General features: G+C 32.6%; 1 protein-coding gene across 1 annotated transcript; it reads left to right on the top strand.

Annotated features, from left to right (window-relative positions):
• The first annotated feature begins 5,949 nt into the window (after positions 1-5,949).
• On the top strand, positions 5,950-15,083 carry LOC149479724 (BTB/POZ domain-containing protein 2-like). Its single transcript, XM_089707510.1, has 4 exons — positions 5,950-6,887; positions 7,214-7,667; positions 8,236-8,382; positions 13,993-15,083. Exons 1-4 carry the CDS (start codon positions 6,133-6,135, stop codon positions 14,149-14,151), a joined length of 1,515 nt encoding a protein of 504 aa, XP_089563636.1. The 5' UTR covers positions 5,950-6,132; the 3' UTR covers positions 14,152-15,083.
• Positions 15,084-16,001: the final 918 nt, after the last annotated feature.

The following is a 16,001-nucleotide window of genomic DNA, read 5'->3' as shown; positions in this document are numbered from 1 at the left end:
ATCATACATAATTATGATGTTACCGGCACTGTATTAAATCCGGCATTGTATACAATTCTTAGTAAATGTATGTTATTCCGAAAAATAGTCGGAATGAAATAAATTATAGGTATTCGTCACATAACACATTACCTAGGATACTCTTAAATCTGAACTTTTCCTACGTAGCAAACACATTTGCAAGTGTGGGTAGTTTTTGGGGTAGCTATTAACCAATATGAGGTCAAAACTAAAATCCAAGATGGCGCCGACGAAAATTTTACATCTTTTCGTCATGGGTGTCATTTTCAAGGTTTTGGAGTAGCTCTTAACAAATATGAGGTCAAAACTAAAATCCAAGATGGCGCCGACGAAAATTTGACTTTTTTCGTGATGGGTGTCATTTTCATGGTTTTTGGGGTAGCTATTAACGAATATGAGGTTAAAACCAAAATCCAAGATGGCGCCGACGAAAATTTGACTTTTTTCGTGATGGGTGTCATTTTCATGGTTTTTGGGGTAGCTATTAACGAATATGGGGTTAAAAACAAAATCCAAGATGGCGCCGACGAAAATTTGACATCTTTTCGTCATAGGTGTAATTTAGGTTTAGGTTTAAAGAATCATTTATTCTCATTTAAAGACTTAAAGCTAATTACATGAGAATAACATAACAAAGTAAATAAATAATCTAACAGTCGTCCGGGCACAGCTATTCCAAAGGTAGGTGTTTTATTCCAGAAGTGATTGGTCATTAAGTATGTGATCAGCTAGGCGCTTTTTAAATGTATAAATCGATTCAGCTGTTTTTATATCATTGTTTAGTTTATTATAGAATTTGGCACCTTCAAAAGTAATACATTTCTGTCCATAGCCGGTCCTGACCTTCGGTATGTCTAGATCCTTTGTGTTACGTTTAGAATAAGCTGGTTTATTTTTCGTGAAAGTTAGTGCTGTATGTATGTTCTTGTCTAAAATTTTCTTAATAAGAATACATGTTGTATATTTATATAATTGTTTGATGTTCATCAGTTTTGTGTCTTTATAAATTTTGATTGACGGTGTTAGGTAATGGTAGTGATATAATATTTTAATTATTTTATTCTGAATTATTTGTAACTCTTTTAGTTTGTATTTGGGAGCACTTCCCCATACCTCGATTAAATACATAAGATGTGATTTTACTAAGGAATTATAAATATTTATGCGGACCTGTTTAGGAAGGCATCCTACAACCCTACGAAGTGAGCCAGCAATGGATGAGAGTTTAGATTTAACATGGTCTATTTGAATGTTCCAGGACAAGCCACTATCTATTCTTAAACCAAGATATTTTTCATTACTTTTTTGTTGAAGTGGAATTCCATTCAAAGTAATTGGCACATGAGGTGGAATTTTTTTATTTTTTGCTTTAAAAATAACATAGGATGTTTTTAATACGTTAATAGTTAAGAGGTTGTACTGAAACCATTCAAATAAGTGGTTGAGGTCTTCCTGAGCTTGTGAAATAATATTATTTATACAGGATCCGAAATAAAATAGACATGTATCATCTGCGTATTGGGTAATTTCGCCATGTAGGCCTATGTCATGGATATTATTCACATAAATTAAGAACAACAGTGGTCCTAACACCGATCCCTGTGGTATTCCACAGGTCATTGGTAAGGGATCGCTTTGCGTATTGCCAATTTTGACAAGTTGTGTTCGGTTATTTAGATATGAAATAAACATTTTTAGTGCAATACCAGTGATTCCAATAGCCTCGAGTTTTTTTATTAATAATGAGTGACTAACTGTGTCAAATGCTTTTTTTAAATCAATGAATACTCCTAAAGCAATATTTTTACGATCAAAGTTATGTTTAATATTTGTGACTAAATCTATTGTAGCTGATAATGTATTAGACTGTGGCCGAAATCCGTATTGTTTGTTAGATATAAATTTTATTAAATTCAAATGATCATTTAAGCGGTTATAAATAATTTTCTCGAGAATTTTGGAAATCACTGGTAGTACAGAGATGGGACGATAATTGTTTACTTCCATTTTATCTCCCGATTTGTAGATGGGACTAACCTTAGCTATTTTTAGTGAGTCCGGGAATTCTCCGTTTGATAATAGATTATTAAAACTAATTGTAAGTTTGTCTAAAATTAATTTACTAATGGATTTTATGGCTTTAGTGGTCACACCATCTATACCTGTACTACAATTAGGGTCAAGATTTTTAATTATATTATTTATTTCTTTTTCGTTACACGGTAAAAATGCAGATAATGAGTGGCTATGATGATGTATGATTGGTAGTGTATGAACTGTGTTATTGTGGTATCTGATTGGAATATGTTTTGCAAGGTTAGGACCAACTGTGGAGAAAAACTCATTCACTCATATAATTTTCTTAATAATAAAGAAGTAAACTAAAATAAAATAACAGATTTTCGTCGGCGCCATCTTGGATTTTATTTTTGACCTCATATTGGTTAATAGCTACCCCAAAAACCATGAAAATGACACCCATGACGAAAAGATGTAAAATTTTCGTCGGCGCCATCTTGGATTTTATTTTTGACCTCATATTGGTTAATAGCTACCCCAAAAACCATGAAAATGACACCCATGACGAAAAGATGTCAAATTTTCGTCGGCGCCATCTTGGATTTTAGTTTTGACCTCATATTAGTTAATAGCTACCCCAAAAACCATGAAAATGACACCCATGACGAAAAGATGTTAAATTTTCACCGGCGCCATCTTGGATTTTAGTTCTGACCTCATATTGCGTAATATCCACCCCAAAAACCATGAAAATGACACCCATCACGGAAAGATGTAAAATTTTCGTCGGCGCCATCTTGGATTTTATTTTTGACCTCATATTGGTTAATAGCTACCCCAAAAACCATGAAAATGACACCCATGATGAAAAGATGTAAAATTTTCGTCGGCGCCATCTTGGATTTTATTTTTGACCTCATATTGGTTAATAGCTACCCCAAAAACCATGAAAATGACACCCATGACGAAAAGATGGCAAATTTTCGTCGGCGCCATTTTGGATTTAAGTTTTGTCAAATTGCTTTACCCCACCAATCCGTTCAACAACCCATAAAAAAAGAGGATCTCAGTCAACATAATTTTTAAAACATAATTTTAAATTACAAATAACTGGAATATGAAACTTATACAGTTTACTCTTATAAAGTATCAAATATTTCAAATCACGAAAACGACAGTATACGCACAATAATCTTTTTCTAATTCGTTTTTATTTTTGGGACGAGGAGCGATACACCCGTCCTTCCAAGAGCGCTTCTGAGCGCGGTCTGACGACCCGCGAGAGCAAAATGTATGAAGAAATCGACAAGTATTTTTAATTTAGCTTATAATTGAATTAAAATTTTGATTTAGATACAAAAAAATTATCACAATCTATAAAGGACTATATATCCCTCAATAATTTATAGGTAAGAAGATAGATTAGGCTTTTAATTTTCTTAAAAGTGTACCGGTTTAGACCCCATTTTTTTGCATTTTATGCGATCATTGTGCTGGGAAAATCGTATTTCAGTGACAATTTTGTATGACGTCGTACAATTTTTATAAGATGATCGTAGAACTGAATATATTATCTTTAAATTAAGATATTACTTTGTTCTCACGTGTAAGTGCTTTGAGTTAAAAATGTACCGTAAAATAGCGGTTTTTGTTAAAAAACTGTTATAGCACCCTTAATGAATACGTCTTTCAGTGTGGATTATGCATTTTATGTAATGGAATAATCAGTACAGCGAGTAGTAGTAGGCAGTGTGCAATAAAAGGATAAATACCTAAAGGCTAAATAATGCGTTTTGTATTGTTTGTTTACCTGTCTATTTGCCTGTAACGTTTAAACGCAGCTATCAGCTAGCAGCATATCTTTGAAAGGATCTTTGATTGATCATTTCTCAGGGTTCCTGAACCCAGGGAAATGATCAATGAAATAAGAGTAGAGTAGTGAAGTGAATAGTGAAGTGAGTAGTAGTTACGTATTTTTAAGGTACCTACATACTTTACTTACCTATTGCATTCATTCAAAACTAGTGTTTGATATTATTATCTTCGATACTTAGTATTAAAAAATAACTCAATACGTTTGTCATTCTTAGAATAAATATAAAACTATCAATAATTTAAATTTTTATCTATTTAAGGAAGGTTTTTTATTATATTTACGAGACATATTATAAATAGATAAGCATCATTTAAGTTATTGAAGATAATTTAAAAAATATCGTCAAAGTGGAATTTGAGTGGAATATTGCCCGTTGTCTCGGAGCAATTAACAAGCCTGGAGAAGTAACAATTAATTGAACGTTTCTTATATAGTGGCTCTCTTTTATTCAATACCCTAATTAATGCGATAGAAAGAGACAACACACTGGTATCTGCTTGGCATTCAAATCCACATGTAGCCACTTTTTGTTCTAAAAAGGTAGTGCTTGCCACTTTATCGAATACTAAAATATCGATAAATAAAAAAAATAAGTTATAAAATTGCTTGAAGATAATTTAAGATTCGTTTAATTTTGGATTATGGATAGGTAATTCCAAATTTTAAGATTCGTTTAATTTGGAATTATTCATTTGCGATGCTTATTGACTGCCTTGCATTGTATGGTAGTGGTATTTATAAAAAAATATTATTAGGTATTTCGGTTTAGGTTATTTTTATGGTTTCGTAAAAAGGTACGTATTTTTTCCTGTTTTCATAGATTCATTCATAGAATTATACGGAACCCTTCGTGCGCAAATCTGACTTCCACCTGGTTGATCTTTTTACAACTCAATTGTCGTATCCTACTAATATTATAAAAGTAAAAATATATAAGAATGGACATTTGATACTCTTTCACGTAAAAACTACTGAATGAGTTTTTATGGAACTTTACAATTATATAGTTTAAACATCAGAATAACATATAGGCTTATTTACCGCGGGAAAATAACTCATTCCTCCGTTTAAAATAAATTGCTTCAAATAAAACAAATAAACATTAATTTTTTGTACAACATTTTATTTCGATACTAAATTACCAAATTACAATATTTATTATTTAAAATAGATGCCACCTTAAACTTGTGGCACAGCATCTCTGCAAAGCACTTTACTTTTCTTCCCGTCTGATTCGAAATGATTTGAACAAGGCCGAGAATGTTTTGAAGGCTTCCAATTTTCCCTGTGCTATAGCTTTAACCCAAAACATCTTTTAATTGTTCTCAAGCCAGAAACCTGCAAATAACAATAAAATCCATACTTAAATACCTTTTTTTTTTCCCCTAACCTAAAGCAGTCATTATCAATGAAGTACTTCGTTCCTACTCAAGTATCGATAATTGCACAACACTATGGAAGTAATATTTTGCATTTTCTCTCAAAAATAAGCTAATTATGATTTCATTTCAATGTTCAAGGGTAGATAAAACATAGATGATTTAGAAAATAACTTAAATTCACTGATTTATAATACAATTAGCCAAAAATTGATCAAAATCACTAACCTGTGAAATGACAAATTTCTATCTTCGTCCGATTTCACATTACTACGGCTTTTACAGCCGTAAGCAACACAAGCCATGTTATCTTTAGTCAATTGTATTTTCATCAAATAACAAATTAAACTAAAACACTCGTTTTTCACTTCAAAAAAAATAATTAAAATAACCAAGCGATGATCACCAGACTGGTGATCAAAACAAATTGAAATGGGCCATGTCATTTCAAACTGTCGAACTGACATATATCTGTCCTCTTTTTTCGCATGACATTTTGCCATAAGCTAAAAAGGCCAAACTAGTGCGTTATTGTTCAATTAATTGTTACTTCTCCAGGCTAGTTAATTGCTCCGAGCCCGTTGTAAATGCTCTTCGACTTTAATTGACAGATTTCCTTAGGGCTAATGCCAATTTGACAAATGACATTTGTGACTGCTTGTCAAAAACAGAATATTTTGTCGAAAATCGTCACAATGCATTAAACATTCTAAATAGTAATTAAACTCCCAAATTAATTCCTAATCGTTACAGTCATTTTCTCGTAGTGTCAAAACATATCAATTTTTAAATCTCAGTGCGCGAATCAACCGGCGTTTCGTCCCATGTTTGATAACTATGGCTTCTGGGTCTAAGAATGAAATTGTCAATAGATTGTTGAATGTGAGGGTAGAAGAGGCTGGGGGAGAAGATTTACCCCCTCAAAACATGCTACCTTCAAACCAGCAAGCAAGGCAAAGTGGTAGATCTGAGGAAGAGATGGGGCACGCGAGTGAGCCCACACCTTCATCATCAGCTATAGAAAATTTGCCTATACACAACACCGGAGGGCGTTTACACAATTGGCAGGCGACGAAAACCACAGTAAAGGAACGCTTATCATTTCTATTCAATAATGAAATATTGTCCGACGTACATTTTATCGTGGGCAAGGACGCAAATCAGCAAGTGATACCCGCGCACAAATTCGTGTTATCGGTAGGCAGTGCAGTGTTCGACGCGATGTTCAACGGCGTGCTGGCCACGAAGTCGGATGAGGTGGAACTGCCAGACGTGGAGCCTGCTGCTTTCCTTCATTTACTCAAGTTCCTATATTCAGATGAGGTTCGTATTGGACCGGAGAGCGTCATGACGACGTTGTATACGGCTAAGAAGTATGCGGTTGCAGCTCTTGAGGAGCATTGTGTGGATTTTTTAAAGAGCAACTTAGGTACAGACAATGCATTCCTTCTCTTAACTCAAGCAAGGCTGTTCGATGAGCCGCAGCTGGCTGCTCTGTGCTTGGAAATGATTGATAAAAATACAGCAGATGCGGTTAATGCTGAGGGATTTACGGATATTGATCAGGATACTTTGAATGCTGTTCTGGAAAGGTACTTTTATATGTCAATTTTTTATATGAATATGCTTAGACAAAATATATCTACTTCATTTAATGTACAAATAATTAACAAAAACAATATTTAAAATATAAGATATATTTCATTGAAAAATGTTGAAACATAAAATTTAATGATTGATTTTTCAAGATGTACCTATTATCTATTTTTATAAATTTAATATTATTTGTAATTAAATTAATATTCTGATTTTCATGTTTTTGTATTGCTAATAGTAGAAGCTAAACATTTATTAAAATGTGAAACTACATAATAAATCATTAACAAAGTAACTAAAACATAAATTTTCTATACTCCAGAGATACACTCCGTATTAGAGAAGCGAAAATCTTTGCCGCAGTCCTCCGATGGTCAGAAGCTGAATGCATTCGACGTCAACTGCCCGTCACTCCGAACAACCAAAGAATGGTCCTCGGCAGAGCGTTCCACGCAATACGCTTTCCACTAATGTCGGTAGAAGAATTCGCAATGGGCCCTGCACAGAGTGGTTTACTCGACGACAGAGAGATAGTGCAACTCTTTCTATACTTTACAGTCAATCCGAAACCGAACGTAGGCTTTCTGGATACACCAAGGTGTTGTATGACTGGTAAAGAGCTGACAGTAAATAGGTTTTCCCAAACAGAGTCACGCTGGGGCTATAGTGGAACTACGGATAGAATTAGGTTTACAGTCGATCAGAGGATTTTTGTTGTCGGTTTTGGATTGTACGGCAGTTACTTTGGGCCAAGCGAATATGAAGTGCATTTGCAGGTTGGTTGAAGTTTTTCTATATTAGATTAGAATTTTTGTGTAACGAAACAAATAAACGATTTATGAATCACTATATCACAAAATACAAAAATGTAGCTACTTACTGTTGCTTTAGTATGACAAATATTATCCTCATGTAAACAGGATACAAGATTAACTAGAACTTTGAATTAATTAATATATGAATTATTGTAGTCTTGTATGAACAAGTGTATTTGTAATATTTTGTGTAGTCATTTTTGCAAATTGAAACAAAGCAGAATACAATCCATACTTAATATTATAAATGCGAAAGTAACTCTGTCTGTCTGTCTGTTACTCAATCACACCTTAACTACTGAACCAATTTGCATGTTTGGTATAGAAATATTTTGATACTCGAGAAAGGACATAGGATAGGTTTTATCCCGGAAACGGGTTTTTCTTTGAAAACGGGGGCGAAGCCGCGGGCTGAAAGCTAGTATCCTATAATTTAATAATAATAAAGCTTATTGTAACTAAAAATTATGATAATTGTAAAAATTCTGTTGTTTATGAATATCAGTTTAAAAAGCATTTAATATTACAGATAATACATCTAGCAACAAAGAAAGTTTGTGGTTCGAACACAACAACTTTCTGCTGCGACGGCACAGATGACACCTTTAGAGCAATGTTCAAGGAGCCTGTGGAGATACTGCCCAATACCTCTTATATTGCCAGTGCTAAATTAAAGGTAATTTTATACTGAACTAACTTGTATGTCGATTATAATTTCCTAGTTAGGGGTGCCACATCAAAAACTCAGAATTAAATACATATTATAATCTTAGTTTTGCACGCCTCATAAGCGAAGCGTTGAGGTGGGTACTACTGTCACTTCGCGCAAAACATCTGATTTTTCAAACTTAAAATATCTTTATGTATACATTGCACTTGTAAGATAATACATACACACACATATTAAGAAAAAACACTATTTTTAACGTTCATGATATTTTTGATGTCATTTTTGTTATTTATACTAGTTAAAAAACAGTTTAAAAAAGTTCTGTCTTGGACGTCCGTGTGTCTGTATGTGCGGATCCTTTTTCTTGTTAACACGATAGCGACCGAAATACTTTACTAATCGAGTCTTTTTTTTTTCTCTTACGCTTGAGTATGCTCAGGAATAGAACCCTTTCATTTTTCAGGGTCTGATTCGATGTGGTTTAATTGTTATTAAATAAACAAAAATAAAAAATTTGTGCGTGTACACTAGTACACACGTAAGAAGTGAAACTTCTTTATGACCTTATTTTTCAAAAAATAATTTACTATATGCAACTTTACAGAAATTGGTTAAATAAAATAAAATTAGATAAAGTTTAATAAAAGGCGTTTATTATCATAGACATGAATACAAATTCTACAATTATTTCATTTTAGCTAATTACTACTATGATTATTATGAAATTTCATTAATTGTAATAGAATTATTACTATCATTGATGTCGTTAGTATATATTTGTGTTATTAATGGCTTATGGTAACTGAAATACGAAATATATTGTTTACATTCCACTAAATTTAGTAACCGAGTGAAAACTCCATCAATTGTAGTGCCGGATCTTGTTGTCGACGTTTGAGGATTGTTTTTCATGGATAAATTCAGTTTATCTTTCAAAAATTCAATTAGTTTCAAGGATTTTTCTGATGCAAAATTGATATTAAAATCTCCACTTAATATCATCGGTATTTTATCATTATTGTTACCGAGTAAAGAGGCACCGCCACTTGTGTATGATAACAATGAATGGTGAAGAAAATTAATGATATCGTCCACGATCTGATTAGGAGATATATATATTGCAACAATCAAAATGTTTATCCCATTTTCCATTTTGCATTGAGCCATACATAAATCACCAACTGCTGAAGCTAGTGACCCATGAAAGTCAGGAGACAGAACAGAAAAATCTATCGATGCAGTTACAATGTTAACAACATCATTATAATTTTGAGTATCCCTTTTTTTCCGAGCTCTATACTCTCGCATTCGCTCTGCAGCTGTTTTTGGATTACCAGGGTGGATTGAAGAAAGATCACTCGTTGCTTGAGTTTCATCCACACAGACATGGCTTGTGGTAGCAACTGATGCACTGAGTTGTGAACAATGCCGATGATGGACATCGACTTGAACAGTAACTGCATTTGAAGATTCCTCAGGACTTGTCGATATTTCCATCGTTGAATCTAAAAAAAATTAATTTATCAATTTACAAAAAAATATATACATATATGTAATATACAGTAGAACCTCTATAAGTCAACTTTCTGTATTTGAAAATTGTGTGTATGAAATAAATATATTTTTCATTTTCATTTTCATTTCATTTTCAAGTCGAATACCAAGGGAGACGCCAAAAAATTCGAGTTATAGAGTTTTAATTTTATAAAGGATTTCGACTCGACAAACACGTGTTTACGTGAGTCATAGATTTATTATCGTATACTCCTTAAATGATTTCTAAGAAACAATAGTGTACTTATATTTATTATTGTCGGCAAGTTCTTAAAGTCGGTAACTTATTTTTGTTCGAACAATAGAAACAATAGTGTACTTACATTGTCGGCACGTTCTTAAAGTCGGTAACTTATTTTTGTTCGAACAATAGATGTTTTCTAAGAAACAATAGTGTACTTTCATTGTCGGCACGTTCTTAAAGTCGGTAACTTATTTTTGTTCGAACAATAGAGGTAATATTATGTTTTCTAAGAAACAATAGTGTACTTTCATTGTCGGCACGTTCTTAAAGTCGGTAACTTATTTTTGTTCGAACAATAGAGGTAATAAATTCCTAATGATTAAGTTGTAAAGGTTGTACAATAAAACGTTGCTATGTTCGACATACAGAGCTCAAATTTAATTTTTCGAGTCATAGAGTGAAAATATTTACCAAAATGGCTTGGAGGGACTCGGTGATTATTTCGACAAACAGAGGGTAGAGATTTCAAGTAATGGAGGTTTTGGTGTTTGAAGGGAAGGGAACAAAACATTTTTTCGAGATTTGGAGGTTTTTGACTTATCGAGGTTCGACTCAACGGGGTTCTACCATATAATATAAAATATGTGCGTCATTAATTTCTAACTGTTTCGAGATTTGGTGCAAAATAAAAAATAGTGTGTAAATAAAATTTGTAAAATTAAATGAACAAATGAAAGCAAATTAATTAATTATAGTAAAAAAACCATAAAATAAAATATTCTATATTAAACGTATATATAATATGTGCGTCATTAATTTGTGACTGTTACGAAATTTGGTGCAAAATAAAATAGTGTGTAAATAAAATTTGTAAAATTAAATGAACAAATGAAAGAAAATTAACTAATTAATTATAGTAAAAAAAGCATAAGGGTGCACTCACACACATCAGTCACCGTCACGGCACGTCACCGGACAGGATTAAAAAAAAATATGTATCAATAGTTCTAGTATGACTCTGTTCCCACACGACAGTCACCGGCACGAAATCTATCAGTGACGTCACCGGTCAGGCACGTCAAATAATCTTTCCATACATGTATCATACTTTTATCCCCACTCACCCGGTGCCGTCACGTCTCAGTTCAGTCAGCGTCGTGCTACCGTCAATTGCTACATGTTCTCTAGCGTGACACACGTCTAATCACTGACTAACCTGATGTATGTGTTCAATGATTCAGTCAAACCGGCGACGTGACTGACGGACAACATGACGGTGACTGGTGTTTGTGGATACGTACACGAACCGTCACCGATCAGTCATCGGTGACTTGACGGTGACTGATGTGTGTGAGTGCACCCTAAAATAAAATATTCTATATTAAAACGTATATATATAATATGTGCGTCATTAATTTCTGACTGTTTCGAAATTTGGTGCAAAATAAAATAGTGTGTAAATAAAATTTGTAAAAAATCAATAAAATAAAACAATTGAGTAAAGATCTATAGGCATATTATGTATGTATTTATACAAGATATGTATATATATTTATACAGGGAACTTCTCAACGTGTTATCTATGAAATTATACTTTTACTCAATTGTTTAATTTTATTTACACACTGTTTTATTTTGCATCAAATCTCGAAACAGTCAGAAATTAATGACGCACATAGTACATAATATATACATATTAAGACAGAGGTTAAGCTTAAATAACTTGAAAAATAAATAACATGATCACGCCCACGTGTTGGTGTTTTAAAAAATTCAATCATAAACTGAGAATAACTGTAAATATTTTAGAATTAGAAAAATAAATATGTACCACAATAACATTCAAGTATTAGAAAAAATTTATACATAATTCCACCCACGTGCTAGTGTATCTATACATATTATCTATACATATTATAATAAAATTGAAAAAATTGAAAAATACAATCAAAAAGTGAGGTTAATTTTAAATAACTTAGAAAAATAAATACCATAATTACACCTAAGTATTAGAAAAAGATATGTAATTACTTACTTTTTTTTTAAATTCACTGGAATTAGAATAATTAAAATAAACACTTTGATTGTGCTGATCACTTTAATATAATATTATCACGTCACCATAGAGCGTTGGAAATAAATACGAGTGCAATAGAAAAACGGTCAAGTAAAGTGGTAGGACGTACGTTAAAACGATACGATATCCCTACTCCGCTGGAGAAAGTATACGTCGAATCACGCGTGGTAGGGATAAGAAAAAAAATGTCACGAGTACGGCGTAACGCAAAAATGTAACGCGCGCGGCGTAACGCAAAAAATGTAACGCGCGCGGCGTAACGCAAAAAATGTCTCACAAAATTTTTGTCCACCCCCGATAAAGAAGTTTCACTTCAATAATTAATAAATGTTTATTAAAAAAAAATTATGAGGCGTGCACTTTTGGATTTTCCAAATTATTTTTTATTCTTCTAAAATCTAATTATTAAATTATAATTTGATGGTCTCCTCCACTAAAAAGGGAAGTCCAAAAGATTATATTATAAAAATTCAGATTTTTTGCACGCCTCATAAGCGAAGCGTTGAGGTGGGTACTACTGTCACTTCGCGCAAAACATCTGATTTTTCAAACTTAAAATGTCTTTATGTATCATACATTGCACTTGTAAGATAATACATACACACACATATTAAGAAAAAACACTATTTTTAACGTTCATGATATTTTTGATGTCATTTTTGTTATTTAAACTAGTTAAAAAACAGTTTAAAAAAGTTCTGTCTTGGACGTCCGTGTGTCTGTATGTGCGGATCCTTTTTCTTGTTAACACGATAGCGACCGAAATACTTTACTAATCGAGTCTTTTTTTTTCTCTTACGCTTGAGTATGCTCAGGAATAGAACCCTTTCATTTTTCAGGGTCTGATTCGATGTGGTTTAATTGTTATTAAATAAACAAAAATAATAATTAATAAATATTTAAAAAAAAAATTATGAGGCGTGCACTTTTGGATTTTCCAAATTATTTTTTAATTACATATTCTCGTATAGGAGCTACCAACGTTGACAAGAGAGCATTTTAGTATAGTTGGTTCTTTGATATACTGTTCCTCTTGCTATTGGGGGAGGCAAACGAGCGGACGCACTGCCTGGTGGTAAGCAGGTTGCGTCGCCCATAGACCACAACATTAAGGGATTTGGAAGGAATTAGGGAGAAAGGGCGAGGATGGGAGGGATTAAGGATAGGGGAGGAGAGGATGGGTAGGGGATAGGAAGGGATGTGGGGATAGGAAGGGGTGTGGTCCTAATATAATATAAGTAATAAAGTTATTACTTACCTTTTAAGCGGAATCATGTTGATGTAATTTCACTTATTTCGATGACATTTTAATGATTTTGAAATAAAAAATTGCGTATGGCACCTATTTAACAACGAAAAAAACGTCTTGCAATAACAAATTTATGTCTGATGGATCTATCTAAAGGCAAAAGATTAAAAATTACGCGTTAATAAATGACTTTAAATTAAGGATATTTTCCTGTGCGCACTAATAAACGCAACCACTACAGCCAGCCAGACAGCGCGGACTCTAACCGAAATAGCAAGAGAAACAGTATATCAAAAACCCAACTATACTAAAATGACTTTTTTTGATACTATATGACGATGACTATATGATTTTTTTGATACTATATACTAAAATGACGTTAATAGCTCCCGTACCATTCAGAACTACTCTGTTCAAAGTAAGATGAACAATAAGAATGAAATTAAGATGAAATTCTATAAAAAATTCATGTTTTGATTACATGACATAAATTAATGTCATCATCATCACATAAATTACTAAATTTGATTTGAATTATTTTTATTATTCCAGGGCACAGACTCATACTACGGCACGAAGGGGCTTCGCCGTGTAACCGTCGACTGCAACAATGGCGAAAAGGTCGCTTTCCAGTTCTCATACGCGGCCGGAAATAACAACGGCACTTCTGTCGAGGACGGTCAAATACCCGCCATTATATTCTACATTTAACACATAATCGGTTTCGCGGAACTTATTCTGTGTGGACGGCTCGAGTTTTGTTCGTGAGGTTGGCAACACTGAGAGCGAAAGGTCGAAACGTCAATGTCATTATAACAATGACGTATGGTTTGACAGTTTGAAAATGGCGGGATTCTGTGGTAGGTAAATTTTATGAAAAAGATTATGCAGAACGCAGTCTAAAGTCTTGGATTTCATTTACTTTTCTAATTTAACTGAAGTACTTGTATTCATGAATTGATTCGTTCGCATTTTGACATTGGCATATTCGTTAGATGAGGTGGAGGTAATTAAAAAAAGTTTAAAATAAAGCAATAGACTTGCCTTAATTTGCAACTGAATAAATTAGAAAAAGATGCATTATGTCTAAAGAAATAAAAAATCTATTGTGTCTCATGTTTAAATTTAATAAACTTCCAATATTAGTCATACTTATGTCAGATATTTGTTTTTATGGTGTTGTGGTAACTTTGGAATTAAAGTAGAATTTGGTGACCTTGATTTTGGAAATAATGCATAGGTATTATGAGGGATTTTGAAAAATTTGCTTATAGGCATATATATCACTATTCAATGGTTAAATATTGTGGTTATAGTAAAATAGAGAATAAAGCGTAGGATTTCGAATTAAATAGGTTATAGAAAATGTGATGTTTTGAACTACCTTATATAATATTGTTCCTATACGACTACATCTATGATAGTAAATTTATTCCTGGAATTGTAGACATTTAACGAATATTAAACGCTATTTATTCATTATAATTTACAGCAAGCATGGAATAAATCGCGTTTAAAATCCGTCAATAAGTCTTTGTTTCCGAAATTAAATCGCGTAAAATCAAATATTTCTTCTCAATTAGAAGTAGAAAATTTTATCTAAGTATTATAATGTATACAAATATCTATATTCAATATATAAAAATGAATCGCAAAATGTGTTGGTAAGCGCATAACTCGAGAACGGCTGAACCGATTTCGATAATTATTTTTTTATTATATTCCTTGAAGTACGAGGATGGTTCTTATGTAGAGAAAACGTAAACATGTACCACGGGCGAAGCCGGGGCGGACCGCTAGTATTCAATAAATAATAATCAAGTACCCATATCTATTATAAAATATTGGGTAGTATTTAAACGAGTGACTGTAAATTAAAGTTTTAGTTATCAAAAATAATTAATTGGGGTAACAGAATTACTAAGTGAGCGATTGACTGCGAGCGATGAAAAATTAATAGATCAGCAACTAACAAACATTAATTTGCGTTACATAAAATACAAAATGAGCAGCTTCATAATATTTGAGCGACCTAATATTAATTGTTTGAGTGACAAAATTACGTCTTGTATTATATTCATTATTTGGCATATGATTTATTTATACTGAGTGGCAATTTTTATCTTAATCGAGGCATTTCGAATAGAAAAATCACTTTGAAAAATACTATAATGGACAGAGTAGGTACTATCAGTTCAATTTGTTTTTGAAAGTTTTATCAAATAACTATTTGAATAATTTATTCTAGTGTTTTTAGACGCTCTAGATGAGGGTAATTTAGTCGCTCACTTAGTAATCTATTCGCTCAACTAGTAATGTAATCACACAGTTAGAATTCTAATATATCAAATGGATTAATCACAATCCTCCTATAATACGCTCAATCTGTATTTTATTATCAACTAATATTCGTTGCTTGTTTAGTTTATTTGTCGATTACTCAAATTCATACCGCTCAAGTTATTAAATCAGTATCTCATAATCAGTCGCTCACTTTATTTTCAGTCGCTCGTTTTATTATTCCCCTAAAATATTTAACCAACTTCCAAAAAAATATGATA

This window comes from Colias philodice, chromosome 19 (assembly GCF_061535455.1).
Source record: "Colias philodice isolate Cphi_HAF_F1 chromosome 19, ilColPhil1 Martin Lab GWU primary, whole genome shotgun sequence".
Lineage (NCBI taxonomy): Eukaryota > Metazoa > Arthropoda > Insecta > Lepidoptera > Pieridae > Colias > Colias philodice.
The sequence above is the reverse complement of the archived record's forward strand: the minus strand, read 5'-3'. Positions and strand labels throughout refer to the sequence as shown.